This window comes from Lissotriton vulgaris, chromosome 3_1 (genome assembly GCF_964263255.1).
Source record: "Lissotriton vulgaris chromosome 3_1, aLisVul1.2, whole genome shotgun sequence".
In the NCBI taxonomy this organism is placed as follows: Eukaryota; Metazoa; Chordata; class Amphibia; order Caudata; family Salamandridae; genus Lissotriton; species Lissotriton vulgaris.
This window is the reverse complement of record NC_141689.1, coordinates 1,353,194,923-1,353,216,121: the sequence shown is the minus strand read 5'-3', so window position 1 is coordinate 1,353,216,121 and position 21,199 is coordinate 1,353,194,923. Positions and strand designations below refer to the sequence as shown.

General features: G+C 42.6%; 1 protein-coding gene across 1 annotated transcript in view; it reads right to left on the bottom strand.

Moving 5' to 3' along the window:
- Window positions 1–21,199, bottom strand: part of DNAH6 (dynein axonemal heavy chain 6) — a 2,460,712-nt gene that overhangs the window by 2,171,114 nt on the left and 268,399 nt on the right. Inside the window, exon 8 of the mRNA XM_086961829.1 lies at window positions 444–582. Coding sequence (XP_086817955.1) covers window positions 444–582 — 139 coding nt within the window. The remainder of the gene's footprint in view (window positions 1–443; window positions 583–21,199) is intronic.

Here is a 21,199-nt window from a genome sequence, read left to right as displayed (position 1 = left end):
AGCACATGTTAAATACATAACTGTAAGCAAGAGAAACATGAAGCAATTCAAGCAATAACACATTTAACAGTAAATGTTATAGACACAACATTTTAACCTAAGCGTTTGAGAAATTTAAATGACGTAGAAATGGATGCGGCAATTAGGGTGCATTGGAAAACATAATTCATTTTGCAATGGAAATACAGACAATCTCGTCTAGAGCAAAAGACAATGCTAAATGAGCATTCTTGTACAGTTCCCTTAAAGTGTTGTTTCAATAAGACTTCCTTCCAATTTCTAACAAAAATGTGTATTTTGAGAAAAAAGAAAAGTGATTTAAAAAAAAATAATGGATCGTGTTAGAAGGTGCCCAGGAGAAACAAAATCTTTCAATGCATTATTGGCATAACTGTATTTTGTGCAAACAAACAAGAGTTTAAAGCCTAGTAATGCATACTGACCACGTCAGCCTTTTACAATGCTCCCTTTTGTTAGCCTGCTCCGTGTAGGTCATTTTTTCAGACGGTTCTCCATAAAGATCTTTTTCAAAATGGGGAAGTCCAAGAAGATTTATAGTCATTTGTCCAGGAGCCATATTACCTGTTGCAAGTAGAACAACATTGACTGTCAACGAGACTAGAAAATGTAATTGGAAATGTAATTAGCTATCACGGCTGACTATTAAAACTTCTACAACTGTTTCACACAAAACTTATAGCAGTACTGACTTAAAATGACTACAATTAGTATTACTACAAGCCAAGTTTGGAAAAAATACAAATTACAACCTAGAAGTAACGATTCTCCCTCAAAAGATTTCACTTTTCTTAACTTGTTAAGTGCAGGAGACTGCTACATATCAGAGTTATTGACAGCTTGTGAGAATGGCCAGACTCCGTAGTTGTATGATGCTGTTAAAACAGGGTAATTATTTGATGGCTGTACTACCGAAAATCAACACCAACAATATTGTGATACAAGAAAATAGAGGACAGAATATTGAGGGACAAAATATTGAAAGGTAAGTGCATATAGTGAAGTATACATTTACTATTTCTAACTCTACATTTACATAACTTTAAAATGTATGTACAGAATAGGTAAATATTTGATTTGTGATATTCTGTCTTCAATGTTATGTACCATCTATATTATGGTTTGGATATTCAGGGGCACACATCTCTGATTTTAGAATACAACAGCTACACTTTACTAATTAGGCCATCAAGATTTGAAAACACTGACTACCCTGAAAATCTGTTTCCTGTCCGGATGGCTGGGAGGGCCAGAGTGGAGGAGGAGGTGGGGTGGGAGGGGTAGTGGGGGGGTGGTTGGAATGGGGTCTTTGGTTGGGGATGTTTTGGTTTCTATGTTGTTTTCGGTTTTTTGGTTGGCAAACTGCTCACTGGGCGAAATGGAAGGGCACACCCACTACCCATCCCCCGCTGGAGGTGCATGTCTTACGCAAGTTAGCATGTCCTCCCTACTTGACCACACCCCTAGAGATGGGAGTATGACAAAAGATCCCTACAAAGTCCTCACTTGGAATGTGAATGGCTTGGGGGACAAGATCAAGAGAGGATTGGTATAGGCATATCCGAAAAGAATGCACCCTGACATTGCTCTACTCCAGGAAACCCACTTGCAGGGTACGAAATGTGGTTTTTTGGCGAGGGAAGCGTACAAGGTCCTGGCGCATGCGGGGTACACGACAGGCTCCAGAGGGGTAGCAATCCTGATTAGGAAATCCCCCCCTCCCTTTGTGACAAAGCCGATTTGAACTGACCCCCAGGGGACGTATGTAGCAGTCTCAGGGACATGGGGGCACCGGAGGGTCACGGTAGTCTAGATCTATGCTCCTTCAAAACTCCAGGTGAGGACACATTCTGGGCTGGCTGAGGTCCTGTTAGACACGTCAGACAGGCGCATGTGTTCATATTTCAGCTTTTACAAACCTGTGAAATATATGCGAATGATTTATTGTCAGCCTAAGAAAAGATTATATATCCGCATAGAGCCAAAGAATAGCTGAGGTAAGCAACTTGTGAATATATTCTAATTACTCCACAGAATTCAAGCATTAGTATAGTATCACCCTCTCTTCATTGCAAGTTCCCATAGAATTGTTCATGCTGTAAATATATGGGAACTTATAAAGACATCGACTGTCCAATTGGTGACAAAAGAATAATATTAGCTTGTCTTTTTACCTAGACTTACATTAGTATATCAAGTCCAGCAATTGGTTAGTCATGAAGCAGATATAGAGCACCATTCGATATCAAACACTAACATTCTTCTATATGAGAGTCCAAATGTAAATATAGACAAACACAGAAAGATATAAAGAAGTTATCTACTACCTAGAAACTATAGTTTTGACATCTCCCTTTTTGCCACGTTCATGTGTTGCTGGTCATGCCCACACAATGTTTTTATTGATTTTGAATATATAAGTGGCAGTGCTTTTGCCATAAAATTCCCCAACTTAGAGAACCAATTATATTATATAGTAGGTTCTTTCTCATGACCACTTAGAGCCAATAATAGATAGTTTAATCTCACACCAACAATCTGATTAAATATATTCCAAACTTTAGTGTGAATACCCTGAGGAAGGCTGTAGCCGAAACGCGTTGGTGCAATTCAACATCTCTAAAACCAGTATTATGGCCTAACTGGATTTATATTTTGTGTAAAAGTAACCAACATTTTGGTTTGTTTAAATGTATACAAAGTAACAACATGAAAGGCTTTGTTGATCCTTAATTTAACACAATTTTTTTGCACTATCTCCATCAATAAAAGAAGTTTATTAGTTCCTTAGGCTACTACATACCATCTAAGAACTGTGGTTTTCTAAAACAGATAGGGAAAGATAGAGACATAGAAATAATTGTGATGAAATTGTTACGTATATGTTTGTTTGTTGTTTTTATGATGTGAAATAACTTAGAGAAAAATGTGAAATAATTATCATACAAAACAATATAAAATTGAAAAGAAATAATGAAATAAAAAAATATATATATTTTCTTAATAAAAAAATATGAAGTTTTGTGTTATGTAAACAAAAATCAGATATATGGTGTGAGCACTACTAAATGTATATTTAGCACCATGCCCGGTGCGCGCCTTTTTCCAAGAAAGTAATTTCCCTGTTAGGGTACTATCCTAGTTTCAGGGGGCCCCTGTTGTGTTTTCCAAGTCAGATACGTCAGACACAACACACATTGTAGGGGGGGATTTTAACGACGTAATGTCCATCACCCTGGATCGCTCAGGGAGCCGGGCGGACGACCCCCCCGACCACATCACTGGCTAGGGTCATGGAGACGCTGGGGTTGACAGACGTTTGGCGATGGATGCATCCAAGCACTAGGGGCTACTCGTTCTACTCAGGGGCGCATAAGGTGCACTCGAGACTTGACTATGTTTTCTTATAGTGGCATGCGTTTGGGGTAGATATTGACGCTAAATACCTGGCACAGGGAAACTCGGACCACTCTCCCCTCTTGGTCAAGGTAGCAGGGACAGCTAGGGCTAGCAGAGGAGGATGGAGATTGGCGACTTGGGATCCACAGAACACAGAGCTCATGCGGGGACTCAGAGCGGACACGAAAATGTACTTCGCCGAAAATGTAGGTTCAGTGCAATCGTGCGTGGTAGTATGGGAGGCATACAAAACAGTCCTTAGAGATAGGGCCCAAAACCGGATCGCCTGGGAGAAGCAGAAATCGCAGGCGGACCTCACCGCCATGGAAGCCCGAATATTAGAGTTAGAACGACAGTACCTGCCTGACAGAGACCCACAGGTGCTACGGCAACTGACTGATGCACAGCAGCAATATAAAAGCCTGGTGACGGAGGAGGCAAAAGCACAGGCGCTAGTGACCCTACACACACTGTACGACATTGGGGATAAGTCCGGTAAGCTCCTGGCGTGGCTGAGCCGTAAGGAACGGGACGACACATGGATAGAGGGCGTGGTAGATGGCCAGGGACAAATGCAGAGGGGGGACACGGAGGTGGTGAGGACGTTCACAACATACTTTGGTGACTTCTATAGGGCCGGGGATCTGGGCGGGCCGGCAGAGATTGAGGACTACTTAGCTACCATCGCCACATGGACACTAGCAGACGAGGACAGGGAGACCTTAGAGGAGGACATCTCAATCACCGAAATCAGGGAGGCCATCGCCAGATTGAGGCCGGGAAAGTTGCCGGGCCCCATGGGGCTACCAGCAGAATTTTTCAAAAAAGGAGTTGGCTTGCTGACAACCCACCTATTAACAATATTCCAAGATGCAGCCCAGGAGGGTATTCTCCCACTGGATCTGCGGATGGCCACGATTATACCCATATATAAGCAAGGCAAGCCTGCGGAAGATTGTGCGTCCTACCGCCCAATCTCTCTCCTGAATGTGGAGGTGAAGCTCCTGGTGACGATCTTGGCTCTCCGCCTGCGTCGGGTGATTTCGGGCCTGGTACACCAGGACCCGACTAGGTTCCTACCGCTTAGAGCGACAAGGCTATATTTAAGGCGGACCCACAATTGGCTTATGACGGCAGAGGGACGGGAAGCTCAACACATGTTCCTCTCTTTGGACGCTAAAAAAGCTTTTGAAGTGGTCCATTGCCCTTCCTAGAGGCGGCGCTGATTAAGTTTGGCATTGGCCCTAACTTTCGTAAGTGGGTAGGGCTCCTGTATGCGGAGCCTAGAGCCCGAGTTAAGGTGAATGGGATCCTTTTCTAAGGACTTTCCCATCAGGAGGGGGACACGGCAGGGATGCCCTCTGTCCCCCCTGCTTTTCGCCCTCACTATTGAAATAGTGGCCTGTGCGGTTCGGCAGGAGGCGAAGGTGAGGGAATTTCAGATATCACCTGCGGATACCCAGGAATAGAAAATTTTGCTATATGCGGATGATATACTACTTTATATTACCCGGCCAGACACTACAGTCCCCGCTCCGTTTAGGCTTTGGATCGGTATGGTTCCTTGTCAGGATATACAATAAACTGGCACAAGTCAATTCTGTATAGTCTGCAGAAGGAAGTATCATGGCCCCCCCTGCCTTGGGTCCTCCAGGTCACTCAAGCAGGGTTTGCATATCTGGGTATTTACTTGACAATCGACAGGGCCGTCTCCTATCAAAAGAATATATTGCGTGTCTTGGAAAACTTTGTGGAGGCTGCTCTTAGGTGGAAAACTCTCCCCCTCACGATACTAGGCAGGGCTGCAGTGTTTAAAATGATCAGGCTGCCCCGCTTCCTGTATATCCTGCAAAATGTATTTTTTCCGCTCCCCCGACAGACATTCACAATGATACATGCAGAATTGTGCTCCCTACTGTGGCTGGGAAAACAACCTAGAATAGCTCTTGCCACGCTCCAGAGGAACGAGTATAATGGAGGGATCTCGCTACCGGAACTGGAGGCCTACTATTGGGCCGAGAATTTATTGCCGATTAAAGATTGGCTTCATGCGTCAGCCGACCACCCTACATATTGTTTGGAAAGGGACAACATGGCCAGACGAACCAGTTTGCACTACTTATATGGGGGAGCGGGTGTGAGATGACTTCTTTTGGCCACACAAATAACAATAGGGGTCTGGGACAGGGCGACAAAGATGATGGGGTGGGTGCACAAACCTACGAAACAGACACCGATATGGTCATGCACTTGGCTGAGGGAGCTGCACAAACTCAGGGTGTTTAAAGGATGGAGGATTTGGTGGTGCAAGGGGTTCTTAAACCTTACCAAACTCTGTAAGCGGAGTTTGGCGTCAGTCGCACACAATTACTTAAATATGCACAGCTACGCCATGCATGGAGGGCTGAACCGGCGCTCGAATCCCTCCTGCCGGAGTATGCTCCGTTAGGAGGGGTGTTTGCTACAGGAACGCGTACTCAACAAACTGGTGTCCCTGACGTACAAGACCTTGAATAATAATGCACCGGATGGACTGGGGAAACTTAGGGCGGACTGGTAACAGGATGTGGGTGAAATGGACATGATGGACTGGAAAGCAGCCCTAATGCACCACAGGGAGGTGGCAATAAAGTCACACCTAAGACTCTGACTGATGCAATATGGGCCCTGCTAAAGGGGGCCGGGCTCAGGGGTCTAGAGAGGTGGCCTGGAGCCCTGGACTCACAAGGGATTGAAGACTGTTTGCTGAATCATACGAGCTGTTGTGCCGGGGGTGGAGGCAGAGTCCTGGGATGCTATGGAGCATGGTATTGTTAGTATGATTGGGGGGGGAACACAGAGGATTGTGGTTCTTCGCTGGTGACGTGCCAAATGTGTTTATGTTGGTTAAAAATGCAAATATTTTTTTTTTTTTTTAAAGATTCGAAAACACTATTTGAGTTACAAGGGAGTTCCTCTTTTCTGAACGATACCTAAAATATTCCTCAATGTTTCCGTGTTAACTGGAAATTACTATTGTAGTCTGTTTTCTTTTGTTATTTTGAGTCATTCCTCTTTCTCACAAAATCCCTTAACATTTACTTTTTGCAAGATGTCATCACAGTATTTATAATGAAATGATTCCACAACAGGAGGTTTGGAGCTCCAATTAATCAAAGATCCAAGGATCAATGCTGCATCTTAAAGACAATAAACATAGGAGGTGGGTAAGTTTAGCTGAAGATTAAGTCCGTTTGCTAAACATGTATTGCACGTTGGCACTTTTAAAATGCAATACGTGCAGTATCCGGTATAGTAATTATTGATGCATTTTAATATGTGCTTTCAATGGAATTACTTTTTTTCTGCATGATTTAGCCCATGTCGGATTGATTTTATATCCTTTTTTTTATATGCACAATGTATGGTGAATTGGTCTGGTTTTATGGCATAATTATGAATGTATTTAATCAATGGGAGAGTTAGGGTCACGAAGTCACTCTTCTTTCCCTATTAATAATAATACAACAACAAAAGAGTGACTATACCTGAGAAACCATACGTGACAATTTATCCCTACCTAGCGATCTACACAGTGTTCAAAATGAGGAAGAAAAAATATCATAAGGAAAAGGAACTGAAAAAGAAACCTTATTTCTTAAAAGAACCCTCACTCACCCTATTGGTGACATGCTTCAGCGTTTCGGGAGTCCCAATTTTCCCTTCATCAGTGGCAAGTCATGGTTACAGAAAGCAACGTTTCTCGTGCACTTTTAAATACATATTGCCTGCCCCAGTGGGCGTGGCCTTTTTCAAAGCCTTCTGGTACATGTAGTGCGTCAAGGTATTCCGCTGTGGGGGCGCTCTTGTAACTCATGTAAATTGTTAACAGTTTTGACCCCAGTGGGATCCGTGAAGGCATCATTAAATGGAAGCAAAGGCTCAACCACGGAACTCGGAGAATGCAAGACCTCAGTGAGGATTTTGGATTTAAACTCCACCGTTGGCAAAGTCAATTGAAGAAGTTCAGCAGCCTTCCTCATAACCAGATGGTAAGGTTGGATATCCTTAGAAGGAGCACCAGAGCCTGAGGGCAACTCCCACTCTGGAGAGAAATCAAGACTTCCTGAATCAGCCAACTCCTCAAAACAGCTCTCCTCCAATTCACCTTCCTCCACATCAGAATGTGAATCCAAGTACCTTTGCTCTTCCAAAAGGCGTTGAGATTCCCTTCTGGACCTCTCCTTCACACGCCTCGCAGCCGGATCCACCAGCGGCTCCGTCGGATTCGGGGCCGACGCCGGCATCGAATCCGATGGCACAGAGGAATGCCCTCGAGGACGATCAGGAGCGGGCGACGCCGGAATCGGCGTCGACGACTTCGGCGGAGCCGGGAATTGCCAATGCAGTGTCGGAGCCGGCATGTAAGGCATAAACGGAGCCGGAGGATAGGAGTGAGGAACTCCCAGGCTGTAAGCCAAAGGACCCATGGGACCCAAAGGTGCACCAGAGGGGTATCACACCCTTGAGAAGATGCCATACATAGCGTTAAGAAACGCTGAAGGGTCCTGGCCTGGGGCAGGAAAGGGCGGTTGAAAACCCTCAGGCCAGTCCTGAGGAGGGATCGGATTCGGCTCTTCAACAGGCGCAGAATCCACATCCTCCCGAGCCTCTTCCTCTTCTCGGGCCGGGGACGGCGCCGGAGACGGATTCGGAGCTGGAGAAGGATTCGGAGCCGGAGTGGGAGACCGCCCATGCAACTCCGAAGGTGAGGCCTCACCTTCAGGCTCAGAGACTTCCAGAGTAACCAACTTCGAACGTACCTTCTTCGGTGACCTCGACCTCGAGCCCGACTCCTTATCAGAACGACGTCGGGACTCATGTCTCCTCTTCTTATGTTTCTTCTTCGACTTCGAAACATGATCCGATGCCGACCTCGAAGACGACCCCTCTCGAGAACCAGACCTCGACCTCGCCCTCGGCTTCGACCTCGCCCTTTGATAACGAGACCTCGACGATTTCTCCTTCCCAGCCTTCATCTTCGCAACCAGGAGTTTGGCCTCTCTCTCCCTCAGGGCCTTCAGGTTCATCTTTCGACATGAAGAACAATCTTCCACATCATGGTCGGAACTCAAACACCAGATGCAGTCATCATGCGGGTCGGTAATAGACATAATTTTACCGCACTCCCTGCAGGGCTTGAAGCCGGTCTTCTTGGATGACATCGTCGAAGAGACTGGATACAAGAAGCAGAAATTTGCAACAAAAAGGCAACAAAGTACCAGTTGGCTACAGAGATTCCCGATAACCGTTAGCGTCGACGACGCGGAAAAAAGGGAACTGATGTCATCACGCCGGAGTGGGCCTATTATAGGCGTCTGTGACGTTAGCGGAGTCGCGAGCGGAGCCGTGTCTCTGTGACGTCCAATCCACGTCGGCGCGAGGCTACGAAAAGAATTTCCGAATGTTGCTGACGCAAGGGGATATTCACAAGGTGAGGAATCCACACGGCAGATGTATCTATCAGAAAAAGGCCACGCCGACTGGGGCAGGTAATATGTATTTAAAAGTGCGCGAGAAACATTGCTTTCTGTAACCATGACTTGCCACTGATGAAGGCAAAATTGGGACTCCCGAAACGCGTTTGGCACTTTGACTTTACTGATGCCTGTATCCTGTGTGTTGCCTGCTTGCAAGTGTTCAAATAAACAGCGTGAACTACTTTATCTTCTTGTGGCTGAACTCCTTGGGGCTTACCTGCTTGTGGCATATTTGGAGCGGCTGTTGCCCAGCCGCGGAGCTTCAACCCACCGCTCAAGAGCGGGTTTGTGCTGGCGCCATGATGGTGCTACATTTCACGGAAAGAAGAAGTCGACGCCTCTGCAGGAGGGGTGTCAGCTGGTGTTCGTATTGAATTCTGAAAAGCGGGGCAGGTGAACCACATGAAACTACGCACAAACCCACTGAGGTCAAAACTGTGAACAATTTACATGAGTTACAAGAGCGCCCCCACAGCGGAATACCTTGACGCACTACATGTACCAGAAGGCTTTGAAAAAGGCCACGCCCACTAGGGCAGGTAATATGTATTTAAAAGTGCTTTCTGTAACCATGACTTGCCACTGATGAAGGGAAAATTGGGACTCCTGAAACGCGTTTGGCACTTTGACTTTACTGATGCCTGTATACTGTGTGTTGCCTGCTTGCAAGTGTTCAAATAAACAGCGTGAACTACTTTATCTTCTTGTGGCTGAACTCCTTGGGGCTTACCTGCTTGTGGCATATAAATATATATAGATGGATGGAGGATTTAGGAGGTGTGTGACTGATTGTATCAGTGACTGATTAAACGTCTTACTGAATGCATGGGTTAGTGATTACACTGTGTGAATATCTGTATCAGTCTGTCTGTTGTTGTGTAAGCTGTACATGGGTTGGTCAGTATCTACATGAGTGTCTATATGGGTTATTGATTGTTTGCCTGAGTATTTGTATGGGTGGGTTGGAGGTGTGTGACTCTGTGCATAGATGTGTGAGTAGTTGATTCACTGGTTGTATGGTTTACAGAGTGCATGTGGAAACAGCTCTATGAGTGGGTGTGTGTGTGTGTGTGTATGGGTGTGTTGGTGAGTGAAGGGTTGTTTCAGTGGTACATGTGACTAACTACATATGTAAAAGGTAGTACATGTGAGTGATGGTGTATATAAATAACTATATGTGAGAGTGAGTGATTGTGAGAGTAGCTGTATGGATGAGTGTGTACTTGTATCAGTGATTATATAAGAGAGTAAGTATGCGTTACTATCTGTATGAATTAGTGAGGTGGTGTGTGTATAACTGTATAGGTGAGTAAATAGGAGTGTCATTGATTCTTTACATGACTCACTAGGTGTGTGAGTAACTCCATGGATGAGAGACGGTGTGTGAGTGTCTAAATAGGTGTATCAACGTATATGATAGTGTTGTATTGATGAGTGACTGCATGTATAAGTGATTGTATGGGTGAATGAGTGGATGTGTGTGTAGACCTAGGAATCAGTGAGTGCATATGTAGAAACTGTTTTGGTGTCTTGATGGTTTCAAAAATGGTAGTCTGTATTTTACAGTGGGTGTATCAAAGGTTATATTAGACTGTGAGGAGGTGCATCTGATTTTCACGTGGATGATGTCATCAGTGATGTCACTGACCATTCCATGAATGATATTGTATTGTATTGTAATTGCATTTATATAGCGCTTACTACCCCTGACGAGGCGTCAAAGCGCTTTTTCAGCGGGTAGCACGCTACTCCGGGACCCATAGCGGATTAGTGTTGAATTAGTATAGTGAAACATGCAGGTACATTTTGAGTGGTGGATAGGTTAGTCAGCTATTTGGATTTGGAATGATAGCAGAAGGATAGAGGAGGACAAAGGTTTGTATTTATTTATCGCTTGTTGACGCACGCTATTCAGGAAGCCTATAAAGGATTAGTGGTGAATTAATATGGTGAAATATGAGGTAGTTTCAGTGGTGAATATTAGTCTGTTATTTGGAGTGAGAAGTATAACGGAGGGGTAAAAGGGGAAGAAAGATTTGCATTCATATAGCACTTGTTACCCCTGATGGGTGTTGAAGCGCTTTTCTGGCGAGTAGCACGCCACTCCGGAACCCATAAAGGATTAGTGTTGAAAATTAGTATAGTATAAATATGAAGTAATTTGAGTAGTAGATATGTTATTCAGGAATTTGGGCAGTATATTAGTATAGTTGAATATGGAATATTGAATTTGAGAAGTGAGCATGTTAGTCTGTTAATTTTGATTGAAAAGGATAGTGGAGGGATAAAAGAGTGAAGGATTCTTTTTTTTTTTTTAGGTCTTAGCTGTAGGAAGAGGCTTTTGGATGAGTAAAAAGGAGTTTTGGAGGCAAGAAGTCAGAGGGGAGAGTTTAGAAAGGTTTGTTTTAGGGGATCGATGTAGTAAAAAGAGGTGTCAGATGATGCAAGAAGGGGTAGAGCAAGAGAGAGTCTAGAAAGGGTTATTTTGCGATCATAGTAGTGGTATGGGGTTTGGGATAAATGAGAGAGTGGATGTAGAGGATATATTGATAGATGTATAAGATGAGAGATAGGTTAGTGCATTTGAAGGAATAGTAGAAAGAAGTTTGAGATGAGTCAGAAGGTTGGGCTCGAAGATATATTGAGCGAAGTATAGGCTGGGAAATAGGCTAGTGCATTGGAAATACTAAATTAGAAGAAAGTGGTAAATATATAGATCCATAAGTACATTGAAAGTATATAGATACATAAAGGAAGTAAGTATATTTAGATTAAATATATTGATAGAGGCACAGGATGAGAAATAGGGTAGTGCATTGGCTATGCTTTTTCAGGAGAAAAGTAACAGACACACAGATCCAAGTACATGGAAGGTACATAGATGCACAATGGAAGTATGTACATGTAGACCAAAGATGATTTTTATTTATTGATGAATATTATTATTATTTTTATTATTTTTTCTCTTAACAACATAATTATTCTACATGTTTTATAAAGTTATACACAAAGATAGGTACATATCTATAGTGAAAACAAATGCTTATATACAGAGGGATATACTGTAAATTTCTGTTTCTGTATGGTGCTTATGTGGGGAAGAGCCAGAACTTGAGTAGTTTTCTGAAGATAAGGTGGTTGTCGGTGGATCTTATGTTGGGGGGTAAAGAGTTCCAAAGTTTGGCTGCTTGAACAGAGAAGGATGTGCCACCCATGGTTTTCTTCTTGTATGGTGGGATTTTGAGGCGAGATGCTCCTTTAGAGCGGAGGTTCCTTTCTTGAATGTGTTTGGTGATTTTATTCCTGATGAAGAGTGGTCCTATTCCATGTATTGCTTTGTGGGTAATACAAAGCAGCTTGAACGTGGATCTTCTGGCAACCGGTAACCAATGCAAGGCTTTCAAAGCAGAGGAGATGTGGTCTCGTGGTTTGATATGCAAGAGTAGTCTGGCAGCCGAGTTCTGAATCCGTTGTAGTCTTTTCATGGTCGTTAAAGGTGATCCATGGTAGAGGCTATTGGCGTAATCGAGTTTGGATAGAACAAGGGAGATGGTAGCTTGGACCTTTGTGGAAATCCCAAATGAGGGAAAATTTGTTGCAGCGTTTTTATAGTAGCAAAGCTTGATCTTGCTAGTTTATCCACTTGGACATTCATTGACAGATTGGAGTCCATGGTCATTCCGAGGTTTCTTACTTCCTTCAATACGTTAGGCAGTGATCCCAGTTCATCAGGCCATGCGGCAAATGGGTTGTAATTTTTCCAATCACCACACGTGAGTATTTCAGTTTTTGAAGCATTCAATTTGAGATGGCTCCAAGACATCCACTGATCCACAGCTCTGAGACAGCTGAAAATTGGTGATTTTCCAATGTCTTTGGGGCATTCCAGTTGAAGGAGTATTTGTGTGTCATCAGCATAGTTGTAGTACGTGAGGTGAAATTTATTGATCAGTACTGGTAAAGAATTCATGTAGATGTTGAAAAGCATGGGCAAGATGATAGAACGTTGAGGGACCCCTGCTTTTGTGGAGTACGGTTTGGACAAGGTGTGGATGACATTAGTTCTGTTTCGAAGGTAGGACGCGATCCAGTCTAGAGCAGTTCCCTCTATGCCGGCTTCATAAAGTCTTTGTTTCAGAGTGTCATGGTCAACCGTGTCAAAGGCAGCTGAAAGGTCCAAGAGAAGTAGCGCAGCAACCCCGTTGCGGTCAACTGTATTCTTTAGGTCATCCCAGATGGCAAAGAGGGCAGATTCAGTGCCTCTTCCCGGACGGAATGCTGTTTGGAAATCTGAAAGTATGTCATTCTTTTCAATGAATTGTGACATCTGGGCGAAGGCTGTTCTTTCTATCAGTTTGCCCAGGAAAGGTCTATTTATAATGGCTTAGTAGTTGTCAGGGTTCAGCGGGTCCAAGTTTGTTTTCTCCAGTGAAGGGCGTATGTATGACTTTTGGAGTTCTTCTGGAAATATTCCAGTAGTTAAGGAATCGTTGATGATTCTTCTTACTGGAATGGCAGCAGAGGTTGTTAAAAGAATTGTCTTGAAAGTTTGTGGCGGACAGGGGTCAGAAGGGCTACCGGCAGGCCTGCTTGCTTTGACCAGGTCCATAAATTCATTGTGTGAGATGTGTTGGAAGGAACAGAGAGGCTTGATTAGAGCATTCTTGGATAGTTGTTATGTACAAGGGTTAGTGCTGGTGCTTTGTTTCAGTTTTAAGTACGAGTCAAACGTGTCTGCTTTGTCCGTGTAATGATTTGCCAGTTTGTCTGTGAAATCTTGAGTAACAGGATGAGTTCCTTCTAGGAAATTTGGTTTTCCAAATTCATTGAGTATTTTATGGAATTCTTTATTTGCACATTTAGCATTTTGAATTCTGTCTGAATAGTACCTTTTCTTAGCTTTTTTGATAGCCAACTTATATAATGTTAATTTTTTGTAGGTGAAGTTTGTCTTGTTTGGCGTTTGTTTTGAGCCAGGTACGTTGCAGCTTTCTAATTTGTTGTTTTATGTCATTTATTTCTATGTTTCTCCAAGGCGCTTTTTTCTTTTGTTCTGTTGTGTGGTTTTGAGTGGTATCAGGATGTCAAAAGCTTCCTGTGGCCACTCATATAGATTCTGAACAGAATTGATGGTTTCCAGATTTATACTGGATGTTAGTTGTGTTTCCAAGTGTTCCAAATTGAGTTTGTTCCACGGCTGATAGGTGGATGGATGTAAGGTAGTTTTAGGTGAGTCGCTTAGTGTTGTTTTATGTTGGAAAGCAAGAAAGTGGTGTCCTGACCATGTGACTGGAGTTATAGTTTGAAAGGTAACTAGTTCAGTATAAGCAAAAATGACATCTAGGATATGTCCAGCGGTGTGTGTTGGATTGGGGACAATCTGATGCAGATTCAATGCGTCTAGGCAGGTGATTATTGTTTTTGGATGGTTCATATTGGTTTTAGCAAACCAAATGTTAAGGTCACCCAGAACGCATAGGTTGGAGTGTATTGTTATCAGATTTGAAACTGTGTCTAGAAGTGCATCTGGGAATGTTGCCTTGCTAGGTGGAGGTCTTTAAAGGAGCAGGAAGTTACAGGTGGAAGACGGTGTAGGATTGCATCTTGTTAGAAGAGCCTCACAATTCTTTATGGAGATGTTGTCAACTTTAGTGATATGTATTGTTTGCCTGAATACAACAGCTAGACCATCTCTTCTTTGGCTATACGATTTTGGGTGATTATTTGATAGCCTAGAGGAATGGCTTCATGCAGGACTGGAGCCATATCCTCTCCCAGCCATGATTTGGTTATGAATAGTATGTCTGGTTTTGCATTGGTGAGAAGGTCGTAGATGTGAGGCTTGTTTTTAGAGAGAAATCAAGCATTTATCAGTAGACAGTGGCCTTTGGTGATAGTGGGACTTTGTTTTGTAGAAGAGTGATCATTATTGTGTGGGTGTGTAGCAGGTGTGTTTTAGTGCTGGTATTAGCTGTATTAGGATAGCATCTCAGAGGAGTTCATGACCCGTTGGCGCGAAGACTAAAAATTTATATATAACGTCAGCAGCTTCTCGTATCTAACTCTGTTTCCCCCTTGGGACTATATAGTGTGAATATCTATATATTATAATAGTCATAGTCATTGTGATCTCAGAGGGGTTTATGAGCCATCAGCGCGAAGGCGAAGGATTTTGAAGTTCCGGAGAAAAAAGTATTGAACATATTCATTGCTGGAAAATATTTCGTTATTGATCTTTTTTGTGTTTATCACTTATTTTTCCTCTTCCTTTTTTGTGTGGCATCAGTGATACTCTCTATATTGTAGTAGAGCGTCATATTGTCACACAAGAAAAGTTGGAGATTTGTCGCCGCCAGGAGTAAACCATCTGAAATACAGTATTGTATATATTACTACTTTCCTACATATTCTTAAAGGAGTACGTGATCTGTTAGCAGAGCAGTGAGTGACCTCTAAGCACTATGACAAAACTTTCCCGACTTCTACAGAATAGAGATTGTAAAAATGTAGTTTTTTTGTTGTTTTCCTTATTCTTCTTCTCCTGTGGAATACTATAAACTCACCCTGTACATTTTAATACTGAGAACTTATAGTACTTCAGAGGGGTTGGAGATCTTTCTCTGCGAGATATTGGCAACATTTACTACAGTTATTTCCGTTGATAACTTACTACCCCACAGTTTGTAACACTGCCAATATTTTATAAAATAGTAGACCTCCCAAAAAAATGTGTATACATAGTGCTTTATTTAATGTTTAAGGCAATGTCTAGGTAATATGACCTCATTTGTGTCTAACAGTTTTTTACTTGTTATTGTTATTGTTGTTGTGACCAGAGATGATGTAGTACGGGAGTGTTTCTTGTAGCACTTCTTTTCTACTTTATCTAAAAGTAACTGATGCCCTCATATATTAACAAAAATATGGGGCAACACTTTTACAAACTATAGGCGACAAAAAAAGGAGGGTGTGGCCACGCTTAAGGGATATTTTATGAATTGCGTTTTATTTGTCACCCCTCTGATATATACAGCTACACTTTCCTACGAAAGTATATTTGTGATGCTTAGTAAAAACAGTTTCAAACCTAGACTTACATTTTTGCAGCGCAACCACACCTACTATTTTGCTGCAAGGAAATAGCACTACCTGCGACAGAAGTAAGCACCGCACTATAACTATACATTATAAGTAAACATTGCTCCCGAGAAGTAGCTTACTCAGAACCTTATTTAAATGAAGACCGCAACAGCGCCCTTTCTTTTTCAACCCCCTCCTCCATATTATAGTATTTGCTCCAAAGATGTAGCACTCGCTGTCAGAAATGTAAACACCACATTATAAGTAAATACTGCTCCTGTGAAGTATCCCAACCACTGACTTAATAAAAAGAAGACCGCACACACTGTTAGTTTCCCGACGTGATTTGTAGGCCCCAGGCAAATTATATAAATGGCCCTTAAAATATATAAAAAACAATTTTTACCTTCACAGTCCGTGTCCACCACCTTATGACCACTGTACAGAGTTAATAGTGTTCCTACCGTCCCCTCTACTACTTTGTTTTCCCGTACTCCTTTGAAGTGCATTACAAAATGGCTCACAACAGTGAACCTTTCCCACCCAATAAGGAGCCAACTTGTACTCGGAACACTTTAGTCAATAAAATGTCCATGGTGTTCCACAGAAGGGGAGGGAATGGCAGCCATCACTTCTACTTTAAATGCTTCACAGCCAATGAACATTAAACTTGGGAAGGTCCTGCTTGGAACACATTACCCAATGAGATGTCCCTAATACTCCGCGGAGGGTAAGGGAATGTCTGGCAACACTTCTACTTTCAATGGTTTACAGCCAATAAACATTAAGCTTGGGAAGGTCCTCCTTGGAAAACGTAAGCCACTCCGATGTCCCTTCTACTCCGCGGAGGGGAAGGGAATGGCTGGCAAAACTTCTACTTTCAATGGTTCGCAGCCAATGAACGTTAAGCTCTGGAAGTTCCTACTTGGAACATGTGAGCCAATAAGATGTCCTTGCTACTCCGCCGAGGGCAAGGGAATGGCTGGAAGCATTCTACTTTCAATGGTTCGCAGCCAATGAACATTAAGCTCGTTGTTGGAACACCTCAATTAATTAAACATTAATTTTGTTCCGCACACAGGGAGAGAACACGCCCTTCCACATAATATTACATTTCCCCTAACAAAGTGACACTATCCGTCATAAAAGTGAACACCGCATTATAAGTAAACATTACTCCGCAATATATTAAAGAAAGGCCGCAATACCGCGCATTGTTGTTTTCCCAATATGATTTCCACAGCCTACTGAACATTGCCACAATAGCGCGCATCGTTGTTTTGCGGACATGATTCGCACGGCCTACGCAACATTCACACTACCTGTGTGTGCACCCTACACACTGCCTGTTGCAATACAGCGCATTGTTTTCCCGACGGGCGTTCCAGAGCCTACGCAACCTTGCCGCAACACCGTGCACCGTTTTTCTGCGGATGTGATTACCACGGCCAACGCAACCTTTAAACTCCCTGCCTCTGCACCGTGCAGACTGTTTAAAGTAACTCCACAGTGTTCCTACTATACCCTCATATACAATTTTTTCTCTTTTTTTCCCCCTACTCCTTTCAACTTAGTCACAAAATGGCTGCCAACACTTCCTAGTTTCAACCGGTCGCAGCCAATGAGCCGCACGCTGGTGCTCGTAACCCCCCCAGCCAATCAGATGTCAGAATTATCAAATATCGATATCTGTAAAAAGTGATATTTCTCAAAAACTAGAGAACAGATTTATCCCATTTAAACAAAAACCTGCTTTCTGGACCAAGACCTTTCTCCCTGCCAAATTTGGCATAATTCCGTTCAGCAGTTTGACCTGTAGCGTTACCTAAAGTTTCCTATGGAAATTGCATGGAGAAAACTTGTTTTGGGCCCCCCTTTTTTCTCAGTTCCCCCCCCCCCTTGACCAATCAGCCCAAACTTTCAAGCTAGCAGCTGATCAAAAAGGATAAACGTTTTGGAAAATTTCGTCAAACAACGCCAAAGTTATAAGGACATGAAAAAATGTGTTTCCAATGGAAACGTGGTCCTAACTATAACTACCTAAAGGCAAATGCCAGTAGGAGGATATATATATATATATATATATATATATATATATATATATATATATATATATATATATTACCTACTGGCGGTCGCCAGTAGGTATATATAGTTAGGATTTTTTCTCTATGGAACTTTTGAAAATTCTATGTCTAATAACGTTGGCGTTTGTGGACGGAATCGGCTGAAATTTTCAGGAAAATGGCACATTTTGTTTCTGAGCAGCCCCTGAAAATTTGGGGGGGTTTCGTCAAGGGGGGGCCAACAAAAAAGGGGGGGTCCCAAAACGCGTTTTTCCCATTCCATAGGGCGTTTGGCCTCACTTTTAGCTCGAACGGCTGAATGGATTTACACGAAATTTGGCAAAATTGTAGGGACTGTTAGCCCGATGTGCCTTTGCTGGGTCTCAATATATGTGCTCCAGTGGATTTTGAGAAATTAACGTTTTAAAAAACAGATATATCTGTGACAGCGTCCTGGATAGCGCACTATTCGCGTAATGGAGCTTTGCAAAGCGAAGCTGATTGGCTGTCCGGTGTCTGTCAACATTCTAAACAGTCCGGAGCGGCCGCCATCTTGTCTCTCGGTAGGATCGAGAGACAAGAGGAGGCCAAAACGAAGGGGGAAATGAAGGAAAGGGGGTAAGGTAGACCCCGTCTGACCCCCTAGGATTGCTGAGGGGGATATTAAAGTGCCCCGCGGGGCCAAAAAAAAAAAATTGTGATTTTTTGTCGTAGAGGGGCAAATTGGTACGTGAACCGGGCAGCTAACCGGGCAGCTGATTGGCTGTCAACATTGTAAACAGTCCGGAGCGGCCATCTTGTCTCTCGGTAGGATCGAGAGACAAGAGGTGGTGAAAAACGAAGGGGGAAATGAAGGAAAGGGGGCAGGGTAGACCCCTCCTGACCCCCTAGGATTGATGAGGGGGATATTAAAGTGCCCCGCAGGGCAAAAGGAAAAAAGAAAAAAAAAATAGCGATTTTTCGCGGTAGAGGCGCTTCCCGGTACGCCAACCGGGCAGCTAAACGGTAGCGTAACGGGAGTCCGACATCTTGTGTTTTTGGAGCGTCCGGTTTGCGTACCGGGTAGCGTTCCGGTAAGCGTAACAAGGGGAAAACCAAGAGAAACAGTAAAATAAAATTTAAAGGAATAGATTTCCACCAAACTTGGCAAAATTGTAGGGACTGTTTGTTTGATGTGCCTTTGCAAGGCCTCAAGATATGTGCACCTGTGGATTTTGTCTAATTAAGGTTAAAAAAAAAATATATATATCTGTAAGCGTGCTCTGGTGCGCTTACGTTACGGGGTTTGTTTGCGCTGCAGAGACGACACGTCACGTTTATGTGACGCGTCATGAGGCGTCTCACGTGGCTACGTGATACGTCACGTAATAAAGAATATATTTTACAGCTATAGATATTAGCTTTTAAAAAAACAATGAAATTCACTGAAAAAACCATAGGTTATAGACCATATATAGTTAGGAATTTGCATTTACAAAACCTTGAAAATTCACTGAAAAAACCATTGGTTATAGACCATATATAGTTAGGGATTAGCATTTTCAAAACCTTAATTTACTCGCACAAAACCATAGAAATTCGCATATATAGTTAGTTGCAATAACTATATATCGCGCACCCGCAATCCACTGCTGATGATGTCACATATTACATCATTCATGACATGGTCAGTGACATCACTGATGACATCACTGATGACATCTCAAATGACATCACTGATGACATCTCAAATGACATCTCAAATTACATCACTGATGAAATCACTGATAACATCTCATTTGACATTACTGATCACATCACTGATGATATCATTCATGTGATAATACGATGAACCTCTTCAGACTCTAATATAACCTTAGATACAATCAGTGTAAACAGACACTCACAGACTGTCACTCATCCATGGAGTTACTCACACACCTAGTCAGTCATGCAAAGAATCAATCACACCTCCATTTCCTCAACTATACAGTTATACACACCTTACTTAATCAAACATATACTAACACATATTTACTCTCTTATACAATCACTGATACAAGTTCACAATGATCCATACAGCCACTCACACATTCACTGGCTCTTATGCACAGTTATTTATATATGTCAACTCTTACATGTACTGTGTTTTACATATGTACTTACTTTGACATGTAGCACTGAGAAATCCAATCACTCACCAATACACTCATGGAGACAGTCAACTGCCCATACAGCTGTTTCCACATGCACTTTTGAAACCATACATCTAGTGAATAAACTGCTCACACATCTATGCACAGAGTCACACACCTCCCAGCCACCCCCACACACACACTCACTCTCCCATACAAATACTTGGGCAACCAATCAATAACCCATATAGTTACTCATATAGCTACTGATCAACACATGCAGCAGTTTACAGAACAACAGATATAATGATGCACAAATTAAGACAGTTTAGTCACTAACCCATGCACTCAGTGAGACACATTTAATCATTCTCTCATACAGTCAGTCATGCACCTACTAAATCCTTCATCCAGACACTTATACATCCACTCATTCTTCAATATGTAAGACATATTTTAACTTTACAGAAACATACAGTCACGGGATGTTGTCATCAGTGATGTCATCAGTGATGTCATTTGAGATGTCATCAGTGATGTCATCAGTGATGTCACTGACCATGTCATGAATGATGTAATATGTGACATCATCAGCAGTGGATTGCGGGTGCGCGATATATAGTTATTGCAACTAACTATATATGCGAATTTCTATGGTTTTGTGCGAGTAAATTAAGGTTTTGAAAATGCTAATCCCTAACTATATATGGTCTATAACCAATGGTTTTTTCAGTGAATTTTCAAGGTTTTGTAAATGCAAATTCCTAACTATATATGGTCTATAACCTATGGTTTTTTCAGTGAATATATATATATATATATATATATATATATATATATATATATATATATATATATATATATATCCACGATCCTGAAGCGCCGAAGACACCAAACGGACACAGCCAGGTACAGACCACAAACCAAGGATTTTCAAGAAATAAAGTGCTTTATTCCATCAATGGGGATGGCAGCATGACGCGTTTCGTCCGGGAAACCCGGA